Genomic DNA, 24484 nt, shown 5'->3' with positions numbered 1-24484 from the left:
CATAAATTTTACCTTTTTTGATATCCATTCTAAATATACTATTTGCTATCTAATATCTTTTCTTTTCTACTCATTCTCATCAGATAAATTTTTATAAAACTAAAAAGAAAGATCTCGAATCTTAATTAATTAATTAAAAAATTAACATTTTTTAAAATAGATTTAAATTAGGATTATAATTCAAATTTGCATACAGGTATATAAGCTTTAAATAAATTTATTTTTTTAGTTTCCTAATTGAGTTATTAATTACTAATCGCATTTAAATTTCTTCAAAAAATAAATTCTTTCCTGAAATAGCAAATTTATTAAATTTTTAATTGTATTAAGAATATTAAATTACCAACCTTAAATCCTCATTAATTAGCATTTTTATGAAATTTAGATAAATAGTGTGAATATTAATGGCCTCTCTATTTTGGACTATTAATTTAGTTCAGAGACTGCTTAACATATGTAGAGAGATTATACTATATTTATACAATAAATGTAAATTGAAATTTTAATTGTTTTCTCCTATAGTATAGCTAGCTATTTTTAATTAAATTTTCTGATTAATTTTAAAAAAATCATTAATTAATTAGGTCAATTAAATTGTAGTAGTTAATAACAAAATATAAAGAAATGGACTAAATAGCGCATTAGACAATTTAAAATTGTTAAAAGCATTCTAATAATTAAATTTCTTTTTTAAGAGTGAATTAAATATCAGATTAAAATGAAGCTTAAATCTTTTATTGCATTGATTGTGTAGATGATGATCATGATTTTAAAGGAATTGATTACATTTAGATTTAAAAAATAATCCAATAGCCTCAATCTTAAATTCTTCAGAAATGGCCTCCTGTCAACGACAATACAATATTATAGAAGTTATTATAGTAATATTAAAATTCTGATACCTCAAACTCTGTTGTTTAAAGGATTACAAAATACTTTACTGAGCTTAAATATGAAATAAACATTAAAATTGAAAATGTCCAAAAGAAAATTCTTAAACAAGCTCTTGAAATTTCTTTTGAAAAAGAACAAATCCTATAATAATACAAACAAATATCGCAGATTGACAAACTTCAATAAATATTTTAAGAAGGAAAATAGCATTCTTTTGATGTTTTAAATAATTAATGCAAAGCTTTTCTAACATAAATTTAATCTTAAAAAGAAGAAATTAGTTTGTAGCTCTAAAATCTACTTGATCAGTGCTGTAAAGTTAAATAATAAGCTGATTTTGATACCCCTAACAAAATAAGAATAGAAATATCTTCTTTGCTGGAAAATATTTATTTTTTTCCTTAACTTAATTAAAATAATATTAATTTAAATTACAGTAACTTAGAAACTATTATGCAATTGGTATCAAATAAATCAAATTTTTGTACATGTGAATTCTTAGATTCCCTTAGAAAAAATCTAGAAAAATTAAACCCCTTTATTGAACAGATGGAGTTCGTAAATATATTTTAGCAAGGCAGGGAACCAATTAAGTTCCAAGAGATAAGTGAGACAAAATTTGAAGAAATAAATGAGTTTATGAATCATCTAATTAACTTAGAAAACAGTTAATAATATTCCTAATAAATTTAATAATCTGAAAGAATATAAAATATTTGCAAGATTTTAGAGAATAAAACAAATTTTATCAATCAAAACACAATTTCATTTTTGAAAGGTATTTTTTCTAAATGCTATCCTCTAATGAAAAGCATTGATCAAATATAAATATGTGATTAATAAGAAGAATTTAATTGTTTTTAAGAATTATCTGATGATTCACTTTAACATCTAATTAAGTTGATAAATTTGAAAAAGTAATTTGAAATTCGAAATAACTTTGATGAAAGTGAAACCAATGCCATTAGACATTAGGCAAAAAGATTTCTTTACGATTTTAAACAAAATGAATTAGATTAAATTTTAAAAACATTTCCTGTTTTTGATTTGATACCTAAAGAAAATAAAACTAATATACTGAGAAATATCGAATTAGTAAAATCTGATTTTGTAGATGGTGTTTAGAGAATTTAAATTGTTAAAAATAGTGATGAATCTATTGAAGCTTGGATAAATTAGTAATAGTACAGTGGAAAATATAAAAATTATGCACCAAACTGTATTTGGGATAGTTCTTTAGAAAAAGAAAAAAAGTATGTATTTAGAATATAATTTAATGTAAACAATGAAAATAGTACTAACTTCATTTTAGGATTAATGCAAAAATCTGATTTTAATCAAAATTATGGTTACAAAAACAAGCTTTCTTGCTGTTTAAAATACGAATAAAGATAAATTAAGTATAAAGGCGGATATGGAATAGATAAACTCACAAAAGGAGATTCATTTAGATTAAATATGGAAGATATGATAGAAATGAGAGTTTGGCTAGAAGGATAAATTTTAGAAATAGTAGATTTTCCAAATTATTAGTATAAATTAGAATTAAAAGATGAACTCAAAAATAATTTAATTGATCTTAATGATCTTAATCTTTATTTTTACTTATATTATGAAAATATTAAATATATTTTAAAAGAAGCTTTTATTGTGAATCAATTTATAAATTGAATACAAAATATATAAAAATTTAACAAAGTAATCTACATAATATATTCATACTCTATTAACTAAGATTTAACAATTTGTATCCCCATTTTTTTAAGAGGTAAAAATTAAAATAATTAATTATAAACGTAATTAAGAGCAATTAATAAATAATTAAAAGACTTAAAAATTAAGGTATATTTAAAATGATTTATGAAAAAATTAATTATTAATTAATTAATGATAAAAGAATATTTGTTTTATAAAAAATGTATACACTCTTTAATATTTTTTCTTAATTTTCGATTGTTTCTTAATTTTTAAATTCAAAAATAAGCGAACAATTAAAAAGGCAATTTTATTTTTCACTTTTTTATTAAAAACTAAATTTGTAGTGGATAATTTTATAATTATTTATTAATTAAAAATTTCGATAATTAAAAAAAAAGAAAGTAAATAAGAATTAAGTAAGAAGTAATAATAATATAGCCTCTTCTTATTTTTAGAAATATATGGATTAAATTTCATAGCAGCGCAATAATGAATAATTATTATTGTAAAATTATAAGCTCTGTCCTATTCATAATTAAAGATTATAAATGTTGAGAAGCGATCATTACTAAGATGGATAATTACTCAAATGCTTAGATTGTTTAACAGAATAGTCTTTTAAATTTATACCTTTAATTAAATTTCTAGACAGTGATTTCAATACAATAATTAAAGGTTGGCCAATTTTAGAAGATTCTTAGATATTTAATCAAATTAAGGATATGAAGTAAAAGGAAGATCTAGTAATGTAGGACCTTCAAAAAGTTTAAAATTTCTATAATATATTGAAAAAGGAAATAATTTCGCTTATAGAAAAAAAAGAAAAAGAAACATTAAAGAATATTTAAATGAGATATGATAATTTTGAATATCCTCTTGATCTATACAATAAACTTTCATAAAAGGAAAAACTTAAAGAAATTATTCTTAATTGCCACCAAAATTAAGACAAACAAAATGATTTATTTTCAGATATTATAAAGGAGAATTTATAAAAATAAGAAGATTATAAATCACAAATGCTAGAATCTATTGATAATCTTAATAGAAGTTAATTTAATTTAGAAAATCTCAATTAAACGAAGGATAAAATAATTCAACTCATCAATTAAATCAGTGACTTTGCATATACATAAATTTAAGTAGATTCTGTGGAAAATCTTTATTAAATTTAGGAATAATAAACTGTTGAAATAGATTTTAAGTAATTTGTGATTATTTTTAATTTCAATTTCTTATTAATTTGTTAGCTGTAGATAGATAGAAATATAATATTTTATTTTTTATATGATTGATATATTTTATTTAATAAATTCATTTTGTTAGATAAAGAGAGAGACGTTTTAAAAAAGAAGAAATATAATTAATTGCTAAAGCCTTAGAAAGACATAAGAGAATCACTAATTTAACTCTAAATCTTAGGTAAATAATTTTATGCTAATTCTGTACATTTTTAGAATCTTTAATCATAGTAATTATTTTGAAAGCGACTTACATTAATCATAATTTATTTTATTAGTTATTATTATATCTAAAAAGAAGGTGCTAAACAATTGTCATAAGCTTTACAACTAAATAAATATATTTCTAAACTTCATCTAAATCTTTCGTAATTCATTTTATTTACATTTATCTTTTTTAAAAGTTATATATTTTTGGTGAGCTTCTATTATTAGCTTCAATGAAAATAGTGAACACAGTAAATTTTGTAAAAAATAAATTTTAGAATTAACATAATTCCTCTGTCCTCGTTTTTTTAAAATACCATCTGACGAGGCGGAATAACTAAGGAATTCAAGCTAAATTATTTTGGAAATTAAGCTTCAATTATAATTGAATAAAAATATAAATTTTATGTTTAAATATTTTTTTTTTTAATATTAAAAATTATAAATTAAAATTTTTTTACATCAATATTTAGTTATAATTAAATTGAGGTGGAAGCGACTACACAAATAGCTTTAGCTTTACAGAAATTATAGAATATTACTAATTTAACTCTTGATTTTACGTATAATTGTAAACATATTTTTATCTTTATTAAATTTATTTTTTAGTGAGAATGAAATTGAAGTTGAAGAAATCAAACAAATATCTCAATCTTTACAAAAATTATAGAATATCACTAATTTAAAACTTAATTTTAGGTAATTATTTAATAAAAGTTTTAATTATTTATTTTTTTTGTTTAACAAATTTTAATAATAATTTTTTTTATATTTATCTTTTAGTCAAAATGATATTCAAGTAGAAGGAGCCAACTAAATTGCTCAAGCTTTATAAGAATTACCTAATATTAATAAATTGTTGCTTAACTTAAGGTAATAAATTAATTGTATTATAAATTAATATTTTTTTACATCAATATTTAGTGTGAATTAAATTGAGGTGGAAGGGACTACACAAATAGCTTTAGCTTTACAGAAATTATAGAATATTACTAATTTAACTCTTGATTTTAGGTATAATTGTAAACATATTTTTATCTTTATTAAATTTATTTTTTAGTTATAATGAAATTGAAGTTGAAGAAGTCAAACAAATATCTCAATCTTTACAAAAATTATAGAATATCACAAATTTAAAACTCAATTTTTGGTAATTATTTAATAAAAGTTTTTAATTATTTATTTTTTTTGTTTAACAAATTTTAATAATATTTTTTTTTATATTTATCTTTTAGTCAAAATGATATTCAAGTAGAAGGAGCCAACTAAATTGCTCAAGCTTTATAAAAATTACTTAATATTAATAAATTATTGCTTAACTTAAGGTAATTACAAAAACATAATTTCATAATGATTTATTCAATTTTCATAATATTTACTTTCTAGTTAGAACAACATAGAAGCTGAAGGAGCCAAATCTATTTCTTATACTTTAAAAAAACTTGAGAATATTAATAATCTTACTCTTGATTTTAGGTAAAATATATTTTTTTTAAATGTTTATATTTTAGTAATATTTCAATTAAAAGCCTGAATTTTATTTTGAAATTTTTATCTAGCAACAATTTAAAATTATTTTATTTTTGTTTATTAGTTATAATGATATTCAAGATGAAGGAGCTCAATATATTTCTATGGCTTTATAAAGTTGTCAGAATATCTCCTATTTATCTTTATAGCTTAAGTTATTAATTTTATCTTACTAAATTAACTTTATATTCAAATTAATTATTTGTTTTAATTTTCAAAAAAATACAAATTATTTAAATAAATTTTGAGTTGATTTTCATTTTTAACATTTTTAATATCTAATAGTTTTTTATAAATCTATTTTTTTATTTTTATTTATCAGCTCAAATAAAATTCAAGCAGAAGGAGCTAAATAAATTGCTTTAGCTTTATCAAAGTGCTAGGACGTCACCAATTTATCCCTATATTTTGAGTAATTAATAATATAATATACCAATACTATTTTTATTTATTTTTAGCAAAAAATAATATTTAATATTACATGTAGTTAATTACATTATTGTTTTAAATTTATATTTATTATTTATTGTGTTTATAAATTTAATAATTTTTTAAATAAATTTGTTTTTTATCTTTATTTATTAGACATAATAAAATTCAAGCAGAAGGAGCCAAAGAATTTGCTTTAGCTTTAGAGAAGTGTCAGAATATTTAAAATTTAAAGCTAAATCTTAGGTTATCTATTTTATAATATTTAATTTCTTTTTTAATTTCTTATTGTTTAATTATTAGTGATAATAATATTCAAAAAGAAGGAGCCTAATTCATTGCTTTAGCTTTAGAGAAGTGTCAGAATATTATAAATTTAGAGCTAAATCTTAGGTTATCTATTTTATAATATTTAATTTCTTTTTTAATTTCTTATTGTTTAATTATTAGTGAGAATAATATTCAAAAAGAAGGAGCATAATTCATTGCTTTAGCTTTAGAGAAGTGCCAGAATATTATAAATTTAGAGCTAAATCTTAGGTTATCAATTTTAAAAATAATAAATAATTAATTGTCTTTTAAAAAAAAATAAATTTAATTAATAATTTTTTTATTTATAAGAAAGAATAATATTTAAGTTGAAGGAGCAAACTAAATTTCTTAGTCTTTAGGAAAGTGCTAGAAGATTACTTCTCTATCTTTAAATCTTTAGTAAATCATTTTCAATATTTTATATTCAATTTTAAATAATTTATTTAAAATATTAAAAATTTTCAAGTTATTATTTATTTATTTATTTATTTTTATTTTAATAGTTAAAATGGATTATCATAAAAATAATAAAAAAATGTTCATAACGAGATATAAAATAGTTTAAAGAATATAGACATAAATTTTTTTGTTTGGTGATAACGAATAATTTCTAGTTAAAATAAATGAAAAAAATACACAAATAAATATGATATTTAATTTAAAAAGTTTGGTTTGTAATTTTGTATATAGGCAACTCAACTCTTGTATAAAAATCTATGCTGTTTTCTAAAATATTAAAAATTAAAAAATGGAATTACTGTAATAATTTTGGAATAATTCAAATGCTATTATTATTAAATATTCTTTATTTAATATGTAATAAAAAATATAATATGATCTCAAAGCAATTTATTGTTTTAATTAAAAGAAATTCTTCAATAATAATGAAGTTTTTCTTATCAATTTTTTTAATAATTTAATATTTCAATAAAAAATTACAAAATAAAAAACAATGCAATCTAAAAAATAATTTTACAGTCTTAAAGAAGTAAACACAACTTAAAATAGCTATATAAACTATAAAAATTTATTTTTATGAAAAAAAAGTTTTAAAGTTCTTCTTTATCTTCTCTAACAGAGGCTCATCTTATTTTAAAGTAGAAATTTTAAATAAATAATTAATAATTTTATTTAATAAAATTTCTAATTTAAACCAACTTCCTTCCTATTAACTAATAATACAGAAAATGTCTAAAATTATTATTTAGGGTTATCCTTTCAATATATTTTATATTATATTTTGATTAATTATATTAATAATTTATTTGTATTAAAAAGCTATAATGAATTCAATGATTAAGCTACATAAAATTTAAGTTTAGCTTTGGCAGAGTGCAAAAATCTCACTATTTTAATACTTTGGCTATAGTATTATTATATATATTTTTAATTTATTTGCTATTTCTTTTTAATTATTAAGAAAATTAATATCTTCTTTTAATTTTTTTACTTCTTTTATTTATTGCATTTGTTTGTTTTTAAATTTAATCATTCTTCTTAATTAAATATAAGCTCAAATAATATCAAAAAATATGGTGTTTCCATTTTAAGTAACTCAATAGCAAAATGCACTAATCTTTTAAACTTGAATCTAGACTTAGGGTAAGAATAATTTATTCAATTTTTGTTAATCTTTTTGTAGAAATATATATGAAGGATTTAATACTTATTAAAATAACTCAAATCATGCATTTGACTAAGCTTTATTTTCATTTAATTTAGTTATTTTTGAATTTTAATTTTTCTTACTTAGATTATTAAATGAATGTTTAACAAATTTATATATATTTTATTAAAAGAGAAAACAAATTTGGAGAGACTGGTATTTAGGGTTTATCATCTATATTTAAAAACTGTGTTTCTCTTTAAACTTTGGATCTCAATTTATCGTAAAGAGATTTATAAATCTTTTTATATTTTTAGTTATTTGAAAAATAAATTTTAACTAGAAGTTTTTTAAATGAAAAAAGAAAAATTTTGAGAATAAAATTTTTTACTTATTTTTTTTAAAATCAACTTTATGAATTATTATTTACTGTATTTTAAAAAATCATTAATTAAATTGATTTGATTTTTTTATTTGAAATTATTTAAAAGAATCATTTTTGTTTCTTATTTTCTTTTATTGTTTATTCTTTTTTTTTAATAATTTTAATAACTTACAAATTTTATCTATTTGAGTAGAAAAAATATGCTAAATAAAAGTGGAGCTTTAGACTTAGGTTAAGGTTTATCTATGTGTCATTCTCTCTAAACTTTGAATCTGAATATTTGGTAGATTTAATAAATCAGTTTATTGATTTTTATAAATGAATAATTTGTCTTTTGAAAAAATTAAATTAAAATATAAATTATAAAGACCTAATTTAATAATTGTATGCTTGGTTACTTGATTAATTTTATTCTTTTTTTATCTCTCCAATCTATAAATGAATAATAATAGTTAAACCAATATCTTATTTTGTATTTATTTAATATTATAAATAAAATAAATTGTCTTTTAATTAAAAACTGAAATCTTCTCTTTTATAAATTAATAGTGATAATTAAATAGGCGATTAGGGAATTTTCAATTTAGGTTCAGGAATAGCTAAGTGTGTTAATCTTTTAACTATCTCTATTTTACTATAGTAAAATTTTTCTTCTTTTAATTTAAGATATTATTTATTAAATATTAAAAAATTAATATTATTTTAAATTTATCTAATTATTAAAAGTAAGGCAATAATTATTATTGCTAATAATTTTCAATTTTTATTCTTTATATTTATTTTCTATATGAATTAAAAAACATATATTTGATTTAATTTGAAAAGGGATAATGAAATATAATCAGGAGCATCCAAATTCGTTTCTACCTTAGAAAATTGCCCCCAACTTAATAATTTGACACTCAACTTCAAGTTAAATTAGTTTACATATTTATTTATTTATTTAAATATTTAATTATTTTTGAATTTAAAACCTAATAACTAATTTCCTACTTTTCTAATAGTTAGTTTGTTTGTTAAACCTAAAAATTAATTTTTAATTATTTGTTAATTTAGAGTTTGTTATTTTAGTTTTATTAAGTATAATATATCATTTTTATCATAATGCATTTAATAAATACTAATAATTTCAATTTATAAAAAAAGTAAAAATTATATGGAAAATTCTGATCTTGAAGATTTATTCTTTGCTTTAATGAGATTAAGCAAACTTAAAAGTTTGGAAATTTTGTTCAAATTAAGGTTAATTAATTTTTTAATAAGTTAAATTATCTTTTAAGAAATAAAAAATTAAGAAGAATTAAAACAGTCTTTGTTTATTTTGATCATTTACTTTTTCTAATTCTTAAATTATAAAAATAAGCATATTTTTCATATGTTTTTTATGAAATAATCAATTTGTAGATATCTAAAAACTCTACAGTCTCAAGAGTCTGAAATATCAAAAAAAGACGCTTAAAAATTAGGTTGTGCTCTTGCAAAGTTTAATAATATCTAAACTATTGTTCTTGAATTAAGGTAAAATGCATTTTCAATTTTTATTTATTTTCAAAAAACTATTACATAAGAATAATTACAATATAATTTTATTTTTTATGTATATTTTTTTCATATTAACATTAGTAAATATAAAATTTTTTATTCAATTCTTTTTTTATATGTTTTATCATTTAATGGATAAGACATTAAATTTAGAAATTGGAATTTAAAGTACTAATTTTATTTAAGTGAGTTAAAATAGAAAATATATATATTTATTTCGATTTTTCTTTTACATTTTATAAATTCAAGCACTTATTTCCTGTCTCTAATTAAATTTTAATAAAAAAAAGTAGTGATTTCATGAACAAATAAATCTTTTCTCTATTTAGAATGAATTTAATGAAGACAAAAAAATTAGTAAAGATGTGGATTTGATTTAAAAAAATTAATTACTCTTTTGTCATCATAAAAAATATAAAAATAATATTAAATATTTAGTATTCCAAAGTTTTTATATTAATTATATATTTGCATCTTTAACATTTTTATATACCATTAATTTGTATTATATTCATCGTTAAAAATCTCATCTGATCTTCAATTTTATGGAATCATTCTAAAAAAATTTCTTCTTGGGTGTTAATATGTTCAGGTGTTAATTTATGAGGATTAATAGTAAATTTATATTAAATAATTATTTTTAATAAATTTAAATACATAAAAAATTTTATTTTAACTTTTATAATTTAAGATAGTTAATAGATAAATATAAAAAAATTATTTACTTTTTAATTAAGCCTAATTATTTGCAAATTAATTATTAATTTATAATATATTTAAATTAATTTAGACAAATGAAACTAACTACTTTTTATTATCAATTTTTTCTAAATAAGCATTTTTATTGATTTTATATTTAATTTTTATTTAATTAATAATATTATTTTATATGAGTAGTCATTAATTAAATTAATTTCATTTGAGTATTTATTATTACAGAAGTAAATAAGTCATAGGAATTCTTAAAAATCATGATACATGTAATTATCAATTATAGAATAGTATTTTTCACGGAATAATTATGACTATTTTAAATACTTTTAATCATTGTATATTGATCCATTTAGTAATGGATTTAGTTGCTAGTTTTATTGTTCATTTAAATATTTTTTTAAATCTCTCATTCCTTATAAAACTTAAGAAGCAGATTGATTGGCTATTGGAAGCCACTTGATTAATAATAATGTGTCATCCATTTTATATTTATAGTTGCTTAAAACATATAAATATTAAACTTAGTTTACTTTAACACTTAGGTTATCAATACTTATATAATCAACTGTTTCTTATCCTAAAAAAGTAAGTCCTTTTCTGAAACAGTCTAAATCGCTTTTTCCTTATTTTAGTAGTCTAATTTAACAATTAATTCTATTAAACAAATAATCAACATACTAATGTTTATATTTGTATATAGATACTATTGGTTTTCTTAAAGCAATATAAGAAATCTATTCATCATTTAAGCATACAAAATCTCTCAAAACATAAGTAGAATAACAAATTCTTTGTTTGATTTAATCATTCTTTTCCCCTTTAAACAGAATAAAGGCGTAAAAATGCTCTTAATTATTCAAAGATTAATTAATATCATTCATTACTTTTTCTGCCTTTTCTGTACTCTTTTCAAAGTTCCATCCATGGAATTCATCACATTCTGGCTCATTAAGATTATTTTCCATTTTAATAATAATTTCTTAAGTTTGCTATTCTGAGCTCTACTTATTGTCTTCAAATTATTTTTTATATAATATTTATTGATATTATTCCATCACATCAGCAAGATGAAAAAGCTCTTTTTAATGACTATCTTTAAGTAATTTAAGAGGAAGTGATAAATCGTTTCTCATATAAACATCTCCATCCAGATAAATCTCTAAAAATTTCGATTAATTGCATAAATTCACTTTTTTAACCTTAATAAATTCATTCATAGTAGATATCGCATTTATATGATCTCCATTTAATATTTAATTTATATCTATGGTAATGTCTCCACCTATTTAAAATATATTAATAGTATCTATTTCTTTAATTAGCATACATCCATATTTAATATATTTCAATTGTTTTTTATTTAATATTTTTGTATTCTTTTTTTTAGACAGCTTTGTTTCCGCCATCTAAATTAATTAAGTAATAAATCAATTATTATAATTATATATTAATTACAATACTAAAAAGAATTAATAATTAAAGTTTTTTTTAATCATAAAAATTTGTAATACTATTTACTAACTTTTATATATTTGATTTTCCATTACTAATAAATAATTTATTCATATTAATGATTATAATTCGTTCATTTTATATTAAAATAAGATATAAAAAGAATATAAATCGACTATTCCTTTACAGTTTTATATTTTTAAAAATTTTATTTTTTTAAGTTATCAATTGTTTTATTTAATTAATTTACTGTCTTTTTATAAAATAAATTTTACAAAATTAAACTTAAAATATTTTTCTAGTTGAAAATTGCTCTTACTAACTTAATTTAATAAATAATTTATTTAAATCAATATAAATAAAATTATAAAATCCCACTCAAATTATTTAATCTCCATTCGTACCTATAACAGAATTAAAATATAGGTACTTCATATCTTACTACTTTTTCTTAAAACTTTCTGTATTAGAATCAATTTCGAACCCTATATATTAATAATTAATTATAAACAATGTAGAAGATTAATTGGAAAATGTATTAATTTAATAAATTAATGAATTCAAATAATGGGAACATGCATTAACTATAATAATAGTACTAAAATTTATAATTTTTATTTAAATATGTATTTGCTTTCGATCATTTCTATAAGAAAATTTTGTAATAGACGAAATAATAGATTTATAGTAATAAACCAATAAGCCTATTATAATTTTTAAATATTGACTGTATTATTAATTAACAATAAGATTTTAAGCGGAAATACTTTTAGAGAAATATGCTTGAAAGAAACCAATCATCTAAGATTTTGATCTAACTACTAGAGTAATAGCTACTTACTTGGTTAAAAAATGTAAAATGGAAGGAGGAACTCTGCATGAAAAATTAAACACTTAGTAACAGAGAATTGGTTTTTAATAAATGGTTCTAAGCTCATTTATTTAGAACCGAGTTGGTTTGCAATAATTAAATTTTTAATGAGAGGATATAAATATTTAAAATCAAAATGAGGTTCCTCTGACTATTAAACAAAGTCATGGACAGAGTAAATTTATCATAACAAAAATCCATTTGTCTTGATTAAATCATTGAAAGTCTAAACAAAATATTAAGCAAATAGTATTTTTATGGGACAATCAATTAGAGATAGTAATATCATCAATTTAAGTAACAAAACAAAAGTTGTTAACATTTAAAATAAACAGGAAGTATATCAATCAGCATAAGAACTAAGGTAGAGTTGAACAAAAGAAAAAGTAATATAATTTAAATATTATAAAGAGAAATGGAATAGAGAGTACTAAACTGACTAAAATAGTTAATGAATGGTAAATTAACCTTCAGTTTTAAATTATTGAGGTAATTAAATAAAAACACCCAAAAAGAAATTTGTTAATTTAATAGATGATATCAAAGATGATTTATGAAGAGAATGTTTAAAACTATTATAATCTATATTAAACTACATGACGCAATAATACAAAACTCATAAACATTAAATTAATGAATGAAAATTACATACACATTAATAAAATAAATTCTATTCTATTATCTAAAAATTATATTAAATAATTATTTTTTTAAATATATTCCATAAAAAATATAATATTAGCTTTTATAATTTAAGATAGCTAATAGATAAACATAAACAAACTATTGTATTTTTAATTAATTAAGTCTAATTATTCCCAAATTAATTTTGATAAATGAAACTAGCTTTAAAACTAATTTTTATTATCAATTAATTTCTTTTAAATTGGCATTTTTATTGATTCTAAATTATTTTTTATTTAATCGCTTAATATTACTAAATTATATTATTAGCCATTAATTAATTAAATTTATTTCAATATTTATTATATCAGAAGTAAATAAGTCAAAGGAATTCATTAATATCATGATATACGTTATTATCAACTATTGAATAGTATTTTTCACAAAATATTTATGACTATTTTGAATACATTTAATCATTGTAAATTGATCTTTTTTATAATAGATTTAGAAAATTATTTTCTTGCTCGTTTTACTGTTCATTTAAATGCTTTTTTAAATTTCTCATTCCTTATAAAACTTAAGAAACTGATTGATTGGCTATAGGAAGCCACTTGATTAATAATAAAGTGTCATCCATTTTGTATTTATAGTTACTTAAAACATATAAAAATTAAGCTTATTCTACTTTAATGCTTAGGTTATCAACGCTAATGTAATCAACTGATTCTTATTTTAAAAAAGTCAATCCTTTTCTGAAATAGTGTAAATCACTTTTTCCTTCTTTTAGTAATCTAATTTAACAATTAATTCTATTTAACAAATAATTAACATATTAATATTTATATTTGTATATAGATAATATTGGTCTTCTTAAAGCAATAAAAGAGATCTATTCATCATTTAAGAATAAAAAATCTCTAAAAATATTAGTAGAATAACTAATTCTTTGCTTAATTTAATCATACTTTTCCCCTTTGAACAGAATAAAGGCATAAAAATGCTCTTAATCATTAGATTCATTAAAATCCTTTATTACCTTTTCTGCCTTTTCTGTACTCTTTTCAAAGTTCCATCCATGGAATTCATCGCATTCTGGCTCACTAAGATTATTTTATATTTTAAACATAATTTCTTGAGTTTACTATTTTGAGCTCTTCTTATTGTATTTATATTATTTTTCCCATAATATTTATTGATATTATTCGATCACATCAGCAAGATGAAAAAGCTCTTTTTAATGACTATCTTTAAGTAATTTAAGAGGAAGTGATAAATCGTTTCTCACAGAAGTATCTCCATCCAGATAAACCTCTATAAATTTCGATTAGTTGCATAAATTGACTTTTTTTACTTTAATAAACTCATTCATAGTGGATAATGCATGTATATGATCTACATATAATATTTAGTCTATATCTAGGGTAAGATCTCCATTTATTTAAAATATATTAATAGCGCTTATTTCTTTTATTAGCATAGAGCTATATTTAATATATTTTAATTGTTTTTTATATTTTATTTTTGTATTCTTTTTCTTAGACAGCTTTGTTTCTGCCATTTAAATTAGATCAAGTAATAGATCTATTATTTTAATTATATATTTAATTACAATATTAAATATTTTAATCATAATATTTGTAATACTTTTTACTAACTTTTTATATTTTTGATGATTCATTAAAGTCAGCAAATCTATTGATGCTAATGATTATAATACTTTTATTTAATATTTAAATAAGTCTTAAAAAGAATAAAAACCTTCTTATTTCAAAACTAATTTAGAAATAACTTATTATCACTAATAATTACTGCCATATGTTTTATATTCAAATTTCTATTTAAAACACTCTAACTTTATTTTTTTTCTATTTGTATGGTGATCTATCGCTGTGGTTTCATAGTCTTCATTAAATACATTAAATGTATTCTCTCCTTTTATTAGTAAATATATTTGACCTACATTTAATGATATTCCTATTTTTTAAATTCTAAAATATAATTATAAAAATAAATAATTTTATTTAACAGACTATATTTTTTATAATATATAAAATAAAAATCATAAAAATAATTATTAATTCAAGCTATTTTTTAGTAATTATAAAAATTGTATGTATAAATTATGCTACAAAAAATTAATAATAGAAAATAATGTTTAATAATTAAATTTCCTTAACATTTAATTTGTTTGTTTATATATTTTCAATAATATGATTGATTTTATAAATTTTTAGGTATAAAAGACTAAAATAAAATATAAAAGAAATCATAAATTTTATAAAATATCTGAAAAAATGTCATTATTAATGATAGTGTAAAATTTATCAACAAAATTTAAAGATTGTTTTATATAATTTTAATCATTTAAGATTAGCTGATAACTTAAATAATTCATATAAGAATTTTATTAACATATTTCACTTAAATTTTTTCTTAGATTTCTCATACCCTATAAAATTTAGGAAGCCGATTGATTCCGAATAGGCATACACTTACCTATGTATAGTATGTCATCCATTTAGTTTTTATAATTACTTAAAACATACAAATATTATTTATATTATACTTTAACAACTAAATTATCAATACTATATAAATCAAATGTCAATTGGTTTAACTCATTACATGATTATCTAAAATAATCTAAATCACTACTTTCTTATTTTAAAGCTCTTACCAAATTATTAATTCTATTAAATAAATATTCAGTATATTAATGCTTGTATTTTATGTTAATTATAATAGGTTTCCTTAAGCATAACTGTTCTATCTGCTCATCATTTAAGCACAGAAAATTTCTTAATATTTAGGTAGAATATCCCAATCTGCTTTTAATTTAATCGTACTTATTTCCTTTAAGCAATAAGTAGGTATAATGATCATCTGAATCCTTCATAGAGTTAATTAGATCGTTTATTATTTTCTCTGCTTTTTCTGCGCTTTTTTCAAAGTTCCATCCATGATATTCATCACAAACTTCCTCGCTTTGGTCTTCTTCTTATTTAATAATTATTTACTCCATTTTCTGTTCTATTTTTAAGTTCTAGAGAAGCTATTTAGATTAGACGACATTTTAATACTCTTCAATCATGTTAGCAAGATCAAACAGTTCTTTTGATTGACTGTCTTTAAGTAATTTGATAATAAGCGGTATATCGCTTCTTGTTTAAACATCTGTATCAAGATATACTTCTATAAATTTAGATTAAAGTGACTTTTTGATTTATTTTACCTTTAGAAAGGCATTCCATGAGGATATTAGTTATATGCTGTCTTTATGTAAAAGCTGGTTTAAATCCAACGTGATATCACCTGGAATTTAAAATATTTTTGTATCACTAATCTCTTATATAAGAATCATGCCATATTTCGTCTATTTTAATTATTTTTTTCGCTTAATTTTATCTCTTTTTTTCTTATTTATAGTAACCAAATCTTCCATTAAAAAACCAATTTCTTAAAGTATTCTTTGAAAGTATTTTTGAATAGTAACTTATCTATAAATTTCAATTGAAATTAATTAATTTCTTCTATTTCATAAATGTTTATAATAATATAATGTTTTTACGTTTTGATTGTCAATTTTTGTTTTAGAAATTTTCAATTTTATGTTTTTTCTTATGTTTTGTTTATGTTTTTTAATATTTGATATACCTGTTTAAATATAATTTCTTCTATCAAAATTAAATATAAGTTTCCTCCATATTTTCTTTCATTTCAATATTCTTATTTCCAAATCAGGTTCTTAAATTATTATAAAATCCTCTTAAAATAGTCATATCTTTATTTTTATTAATTTTGGAGTTTTTAAGCAAAAAATCTAATAAAATGTAATCTTCTATTTTTAATTTAAAATTTTAAGACGACATTTTAGAAACATTAAATAAATAGGAAGTAGATCAATTTTTTCATATTTTTGCTCTTACTTCTTTTTTGATAAAATAAATATGAATTGATAATTGATTATTTATTAAAATTCTTACATCTAAAAATTTATATTAGCCATTTTAAATTAACTAAAATAATTTATCTCAAAAGTTGTTGAAATAAATTAAAAATTAAAAATTATTTTAAAATGTTAAGAAAAAATATTTTGATTTTAATCATAATAAGTAAATTTTTTATTTTGTTTAGCCATAATAAGTCATTATTTTGAATTTATATAGCTATTTATTACATACAAATATTATTATTAATTACTTTAATTGATTATTTATAATTTGCGCTACTGAATAAAATGACTTTTTGTTGTCGTCATTTAATTAAAAATTGCACTTGATTTAATATGTGCGAAATTGTATTCTTGAAAAGATTTTCAAATTTATATAATTAGAGATATTATAACTTGAAAATTTTTTTTTTTTGAAATAAATAATACTTTACTGAAAATGTAAGTAATTTTTTTAATACATTTATGAAAATGGTTATTGAATTAATTAAAATTATTTATATTATTACTTTATATAAAATATTGTTAAATTTAAAGAAGCATTTTAAAATAAATTATAAATAGTTAATATATATTTAATTGTTTAAATTTATTATGTTTTATTTTTTTTAATTGTTTTTACATTATTAAAAATGTATTTTCTTATACTGTATAATATCTTTAGAGCAAATCTTATTAGTCTTAATTAATTAATTATTATTAATAGTATTAGTAAATGTCATAAACTCTCTAAAATATCATGATACAAGTTATTGTCTATGATAGAATAAAATTTTTCTCTAAAAATTTCAGATTGTGCTTCGTAGATTACATCTGTATAAATTGATCCATCAAACAAAGGATTTGACTTAGTCTTCTCTTACTCTTCATTTAAATCCTTTTTTAGATTCCTCTATGCTTATAAAACTTGTGAAGGTTATTACCCATTTACTGGGAGCCACTTGCTTACCCATAATATATCATCCATCTGACTTTTATAGTTACTTAAAACATATAAATATTAAACCTATTTTATTCTCACACTTAAATTATCAACACTAAAAATATCTAGAGTCTCTTCACGCAAAAAATTAAGTCCTGACCTAAAATAATCTAAATCGCTTTTATCTTATTTTAGCAGTCTAATAGAATTATTAATTCTATTAAAGAGGTATTCAGTGTATTAATGATAATATTTATAATTAAATATAATTGGCTTTCTTAAGCTTATATAATCAATTTGATCACTATTTAAGCATAAAAAATCTCTTAAATTTTATATAGTATAGCCTAGCCTGCATTTAGTTTAATCGTATTTATTTCCTTTAAATAGAACATAATAAAAATGATCATCTGAATCTTTTGCTTATTATTTTATTTAGTTTATCACCTTTTCAGCTTTTTCAACGCTTTTTCTAAAATTCCATCCATGAAATTCATCACAATCCAATTAACTTATTGGCTCTTGAGAACATATTAATTTTTATATCTATTGTCTGAATATCAAGTCTGTGTCTTGCTTCTACTTTTCTATTAATATTGATTAATACTCTTCGATCAGATTGGCAAGATGAAGTAGCTCTTTTTATTAGCTACTTTTAAGCAATCTAAGAGGAAGGGATATATCACTACGCATTTCAATATCACTATCTAAATATACCTCTATAAGCTATGATTAATTGAATTTTCTCACTTCTTTAACCTTAATAAAATCATTCCAAGAAGATATTGCATTTAAATGATCTCTATCCAATAACTACCTTATATCTATAGTTATGTCTCCAGCAATTTAAAACACTTTCGAGGTATCTATTTCTTAAATCAGCATACATCCATATCTAGTCTGCTTTAATTTTTTTTTAATATCTACATGTTTGTTCTTCTTCTTATATATAGTTAATCCAGCCATATAAAAATTAATGTAAATATATAAACTATTTGTGGTATCAGTGGGATAATGAATGAGTTTAAAATTTATAAAATCAATCAATGATATCAATTAAAATAAATCATACAGAAATTTAATTAATTTAATAAATTATCTTTATTTACTATGATTCTTAGATACTTACTTATTTTTAGTGGAATTTATTCTTAGCTTTAAACAAATTATATTTCATTAATACTTATTTTTACTAGCTAATAAAAATATTCCCTCACTCTTTGACGTATTACTGAAAATTTTCAACCATTTAAATATTCATATTTTTGAAAATATTTTTGTCAATTAATTTTCTATTTCTTTAGCAAACTTCATAAATGAAAAATATATTCATTTTTCTATTCTATTTTTAGATTTTAGTATTTCCAATTTTAATTTTTAAATTACTTCTACTTTCATTAGAATCTTATATAAGGAACAGTAAAGCTAAAAATGGCTTTAAATTATTTGAGTTAATTATTTTATATTTGGTTTTATGTTAAAAAGAGTTTTAAGAAAAAATATAATTTGCTCAGCTAAATAAAAATACCATTAAACTTTTACATTCAAAAAAACAAATTATTTTCAACCTATTTATTTTTAGTATTACTATTAAATATGATGCCAAATTAAAAATATCAAAATCTATTAAATTTAATTTCAAGCTTTTTATGTTTGTTATAAGTAAATAATAATACATTTGTGATTATTCTTAATTACAATAATTGTAATATAAATAAAAATTTTATGTAAAATTTACTCTTTATCTTTCTAAATAAATGCATATTGAATAATATTAATAATAATAAATAATCAAAATAATATTTAAAATGCATTAATTTTTACATATCCTAAAAATTATTCTCTTTTGCTAAACTTATAAAATTAAAAATTTAAATTATGTTAATCATAAATTATAAATTAGCAAAAAACTTAATCTATTCAATTAATTTATTTAAATAAATTTTGCATAAAAATGTTTAAAATATAAACTATTTTATCAACTAATTTTGGAATATTTTATAATCTATATATTCATAATTTTGATACTTTTATATTTAAGTTGAATAATATACAAACAAACATAATATTTTTATTTGAAATATTTTTTTATAGCTGTGAATGTAATATTGGTTAATAATTGATTTGAATTAATATAAATTTTCAAAATATAGGTCCCATCTACTATCTATTTTATTATTTTATATTTTTAAAATAATTTTTATATAATATAAAATCTTAAAATGTTTATGTTTTTGATAATTAATATGAAAGACAACAGTATAATTGTAATTTTATTATTGATTAAATCACAAATATTCTTAAATATCAAAAAGAATATCATTATTAAATTAAGGATAGAATTTATTTATTAATATTTTTGATTATTTTTCATAGTTTGAATCACAAAAGATATTTTTATTTACTTAGGGATTTAGCATAGTCTATTGCTTTTATTCTTAGCTGAAACATTATTTTAAATTTCGCATCCCTTTTAAAACCTAAGAAGCTGATTGATCTCTAACAGGCATACACTTGCCTACCCATAATACATCATCCATTTTATTTTTATAGTTACTTAAGACATATAAATAGTGCTTAAACTTAACTTCAACTACGAAGTTATCTATGCTATATAAATTAAAAGTTACTTCATTTAAAAAATTAAGCCCTTTCCTATAATTATCCAAATCACTCTTTTCTTATTTTAAGAGTCTATTTAAATTATGAATCCTGTTTAGTAAATAAGAAGTATACTAATAATTGTACTTTAAATTAAATATAATTGGTTTTCTAAGACTTAATGATTCTATCTGTTCATCATTTAAGCATAAAAAGTCTTTTAATATATGAGTAGAGTAGCCTATTCTGCATTTAGTTTAATCATATTTGTTGCCCTTAAATAATATGTAGGAATAATAATCATCTGAATCTTTCATAGAATTATTTAATTCATTAATTACTCGTTCTGCTTTTATTGTGCTTTACTCAAAGCTCCATCCATGTTACTCATCGCAATCAAGCTCATTTAAATCCTCTTCTATTTTAATCTTAATTTCTTGTATATTCTAACAATTTTTTTTTTCTATGAACTATTTTGCCTTGACTATTTTTTAATACTCCTCAATCAAATTAGCAAGCTCTAGAAGATCAATTTGTTGGCTATTTTTGAGAATTTTTACTGGAATTTTCAGATTACTTCTAATTTAAACATCTGTATCAAGGATGACTTCGATAAGATGAGGTTATTTTATTTTTTTGACTTCTTTTACCTTAATAAAGTCATTCCACGAAGAGAATAATGTGATATGATCCTTATTCAAAAGTTGGTTGATATCTAGCGTAATATCTCCTGCTATTTAAAATAATTTCGTTGACTCTAATTCTTGTATTAACATTTAACCATACTTAATCTTTTTTAAATTTCTTTTTTATATTACTTTTCTATTTTTTTTTTATTTTACAGTCTAGTCATCCATTATTGTAAAGCAAATATATTAGCAACCAAAAATTAAAAAGATTATTTTAAGTTAATTATTAATAGAAATTAATTAATTAAAATTAGAGATATTCTTCAAATATATATGAATGCCTTCTATTATTTTGTTGATAATTTCTTATCTTAATTGATTTTCATTTTATCTTTAATATTTTTTCCACTTTCTTATACTTTCTTATGTAATCTTAGTGTGTTTTTTAAGATTCACGAAATTATTAAAAGTGACTTTCACATCATATATAAAGTTTTTATCTTGTGGTTCTTGATTATATAGAGTTTTATAAATTGTACTTTTTAGAATAAAATTCTTTTACTAAAAATAATATTTTCCTCAAAGAAATTACATTTAATATGTTAAAAAAAATAGTTTATTTAATTACAAAAAAACACATTTTAAAGCTAATACTTCTTACTTGAGCTATTTATGCTCTACACTTACAAATTGGTGTATAAAACTATATTTTTGAGTGCTTTAAGCACATAATAAATATTTTTATGAAGCACATAAAAAAAAAAATGAATAATTTGTATTTATTTTGCAAATTAGTTATTTTTATTTATAAAATATGGTTTAATTTAAAAGAAGCACTTAATATATAATTTGAAAAGTAAATAATATCTATCTTCTTCTTCTACAGTTATATAGATGAAACTTTCAAAAAATTTGCATTCATATTCTCATTTTTCAATAAAAAGACGTATGTTCTTTTTTCTAAAAAGAGACTATCCCCTAACATTTAAAAATAAAGACTGTTATAAACTAAAAAATTAATTAAAATTAAAGAGGGAAGTATTTGTGCTTTCTTATTGCTTAACATTTTTTGGTTATTGAATAAATAATTAATGTATATTTTGAAGTTAGCACTTGAAAATAATTGGTTAGTTTCTTGGTTAGTTAGTTAGTTTATTTGTTTTTTTGTTTGTTTGTTTGTTTTTTTGCTTGTGTGAGTATTAATTACTTTTTAAAAACTGCAAAACATATCTTCAATCTTTTCTTAAATGAGTAAATTAAAATAAATTGAGGTAAAAAAATTGAACATTTGTGTTTTAACATATTACAAAGATAATAAATGCATTTTTTTTTAAACTAATAAATTATAAAAATATACTAAAATGTTTTATTTCATAAGCTTTCTAATACTTAGTGATACAAATTGCTATCAACTAAGGAATAGAATTTATCTCTAAATAACTCTGATTATGCTTCATAAATAATATCAGAGTAAAGTTGTCCATTGTAAAAAGGATTAAGTTTAGAGCTTTCTTATTATTCATTTAGATATTTTTTTAGATTTCTCAATCCCTTTAAAACTTCTTAAGGCGATTAATCTCGAATAGGCTTTTATATGGTTAACCATAGAATGTCATCCACTTAATTTTGATAGTTACTTAAAATATATAAATATGTTTGTATTTAAACTTCAACAACTAAATTATCGACACTTGAAATAGCAATTGTATTTTCTGAGAGCAATTTAGGTTCTGATCTGAATGAATCTAAAACATTTTTGTCATTCATTAAAAACATGATTTAGGTTTTAATTCTACCAATTAAATAAGTAATAAGCTAATGTTGATGCTTGAAGAAAAATAAAGTTGGCTTTCTATTGCTTATATAAGCTATTTGATCATTATTTAAGCAGAAGAAATCTTTTAAAATTTTTGTTGAGTTTCCTACCCTATAAACACTTTAGTCATACTTATTCCCTTTAGATAATACAAAGCTATAATGCATGTCTGAACTTTTCATCTTTTCTTTTAAATCATTGATAACTTTTTCTGCTTTTTCAAGACTTTTTTCAAAGTTCCACCCATTATCTTCATTACAACAAATTTCAGTTAAAGACTCTGGTTAGCAGGTATTTTGTTGTATTTATTATGAAGATAATAAATTAGAATTTAGCTTTCTCTTTTCATTTTATACCTTTTAAAATTATTCAATTGCTTCTGCAAGATGAGATAGGTCTTAGCGTTGACTACGCCTAATAAATTGGATAGGAATCGACATATCATTTCTTACTTGTATATCTGTATCCATTTAAATATCGATTACTTATAAGTCATGCTACATTTTGACCTATTTGACCTAAAGAAATTCATTTACATTAAAATTTGAGAATAGATAATCCTGATTCAAAAGTGAATCAATATTTATTGTAATATCTCCAGCTATTTAGAATACATTTCGAGTATTTATTTCTTTAGTCAGTTAAAAACTATATTCAATTTATTTTAATGGCTGCTTTTTCTTATTTATCTTTTTTTTAATAATTTCATTTTTCTTCTTCTTTATTAAAAATGTTTCTGACATTTTAAACTAATTAGAAAAGTGAATGAATATCTTAAAAAAGTTTATTATTACTTAATATTTAATAAATCTTTTATCGAATTATTTGATTACCTTATTCCTCAAACATTGTTTTATAAACAATGGAAAATAAAGTAAACAATTAATGTAGATCTGATTTATTTTTTATGCTCGAAACCACTAACTGTAAGATAAACCTAACTTTAAATCATTATAATACTTTTTAGAAAAACATAATTTTTGCTTATTTTCATAATTAAATAAATTTCTAATTTTAAGTCATTCGTTTGTGGTGAAAGCAAGAGCTTAACTCCTGAAT

The 24484-nt window shown here is 19.8% G+C and overlaps 9 protein-coding genes across 9 annotated transcripts; 3 read left to right on the top strand and 6 right to left on the bottom strand. All coding sequences in view use genetic code 6, as the record gives it.

The window, feature by feature from the left end:
• Nucleotides 1-564: 564 nt before the first annotated feature.
• TTHERM_00753450 (hypothetical protein) lies at nt 565-2565 on the top strand (the record flags this gene model as incomplete). The annotated part of the gene is made up of 1 exon (XM_001018344.2): nt 565-2565. Exon 1 carries the CDS (start codon nt 625-627, stop codon nt 2563-2565), a length of 1941 nt encoding a protein of 646 aa, XP_001018344.2. The 5' UTR covers nt 565-624.
• An 882-nt stretch (nt 2566-3447) lies between these two features.
• Nucleotides 3448-6641, top strand: TTHERM_000753449 (transmembrane protein, putative; the record flags this gene model as incomplete). The annotated part of the gene is made up of 12 exons (XM_012798190.1): nt 3448-3796; nt 3919-4014; nt 4112-4201; nt 4514-4603; nt 4650-4739; nt 5276-5365; nt 5427-5516; nt 5635-5724; nt 5893-5982; nt 6156-6245; nt 6303-6392; nt 6625-6641. The coding sequence occupies 12 exons, from the start codon at nt 3448-3450 to the stop codon at nt 6639-6641; spliced, it is 1272 nt and encodes a 423-aa protein (XP_012653644.1).
• Nucleotides 6642-7125: 484 nt separating this feature from the next.
• On the top strand, nt 7126-10219 carry TTHERM_000753448 (hypothetical protein; the record flags this gene model as incomplete). Its single annotated transcript, XM_012798189.1, has 11 exons — nt 7126-7299; nt 7359-7408; nt 7590-7679; nt 7824-7913; nt 8111-8200; nt 8496-8585; nt 8852-8941; nt 9128-9214; nt 9449-9544; nt 9707-9820; nt 10138-10219. The coding sequence occupies 11 exons, from the start codon at nt 7126-7128 to the stop codon at nt 10217-10219; spliced, it is 1053 nt and encodes a 350-aa protein (XP_012653643.1).
• A 575-nt stretch (nt 10220-10794) lies between these two features.
• Nucleotides 10795-11964, bottom strand: TTHERM_00753440 (hypothetical protein; the record flags this gene model as incomplete). The annotated part of the gene is made up of 1 exon (XM_001018343.2): nt 10795-11964. The coding sequence occupies one exon, from the start codon at nt 11962-11964 to the stop codon at nt 10795-10797; it is 1170 nt and encodes a 389-aa protein (XP_001018343.2).
• A 2285-nt stretch (nt 11965-14249) lies between these two features.
• TTHERM_00753430 (hypothetical protein) lies at nt 14250-15066 on the bottom strand (the record flags this gene model as incomplete). The annotated part of the gene is made up of 2 exons (XM_001018342.2): nt 14250-14317; nt 14448-15066. 2 exons carry the CDS (start codon nt 15064-15066, stop codon nt 14250-14252), a joined length of 687 nt encoding a protein of 228 aa, XP_001018342.2.
• A 708-nt stretch (nt 15067-15774) lies between these two features.
• On the bottom strand, nt 15775-16950 carry TTHERM_00753420 (hypothetical protein; the record flags this gene model as incomplete). Its single annotated transcript, XM_001018341.2, has 1 exon — nt 15775-16950. The coding sequence occupies one exon, from the start codon at nt 16948-16950 to the stop codon at nt 15775-15777; it is 1176 nt and encodes a 391-aa protein (XP_001018341.2).
• Nucleotides 16951-18175: 1225 nt separating this feature from the next.
• TTHERM_00753410 (hypothetical protein) lies at nt 18176-19345 on the bottom strand (the record flags this gene model as incomplete). Its single annotated transcript, XM_001018340.1, has 1 exon — nt 18176-19345. The coding sequence occupies one exon, from the start codon at nt 19343-19345 to the stop codon at nt 18176-18178; it is 1170 nt and encodes a 389-aa protein (XP_001018340.1).
• Nucleotides 19346-20667: 1322 nt separating this feature from the next.
• Nucleotides 20668-21837, bottom strand: TTHERM_00753400 (hypothetical protein; the record flags this gene model as incomplete). Its single annotated transcript, XM_001018339.2, has 1 exon — nt 20668-21837. One exon carries the CDS (start codon nt 21835-21837, stop codon nt 20668-20670), a length of 1170 nt encoding a protein of 389 aa, XP_001018339.2.
• A 1038-nt stretch (nt 21838-22875) lies between these two features.
• TTHERM_00753390 (hypothetical protein) lies at nt 22876-24321 on the bottom strand. The gene has a single exon (XM_001018338.2). It carries the CDS (start codon nt 24166-24168, stop codon nt 22981-22983), a length of 1188 nt encoding a protein of 395 aa, XP_001018338.1. The 5' UTR covers nt 24169-24321; the 3' UTR covers nt 22876-22980.
• Between the last annotated feature and the right edge of the window lie 163 nt (nt 24322-24484).

This window comes from Tetrahymena thermophila (genome assembly GCF_000189635.1).
Source record: "Tetrahymena thermophila SB210 genomic scaffold scf_8254598, whole genome shotgun sequence".
NCBI lineage: Eukaryota > Ciliophora > Oligohymenophorea > Hymenostomatida > Tetrahymenidae > Tetrahymena > Tetrahymena thermophila.
Note: the sequence above shows the minus strand (reverse complement) of the source record. Positions and strands in the feature narration are given on the sequence as shown.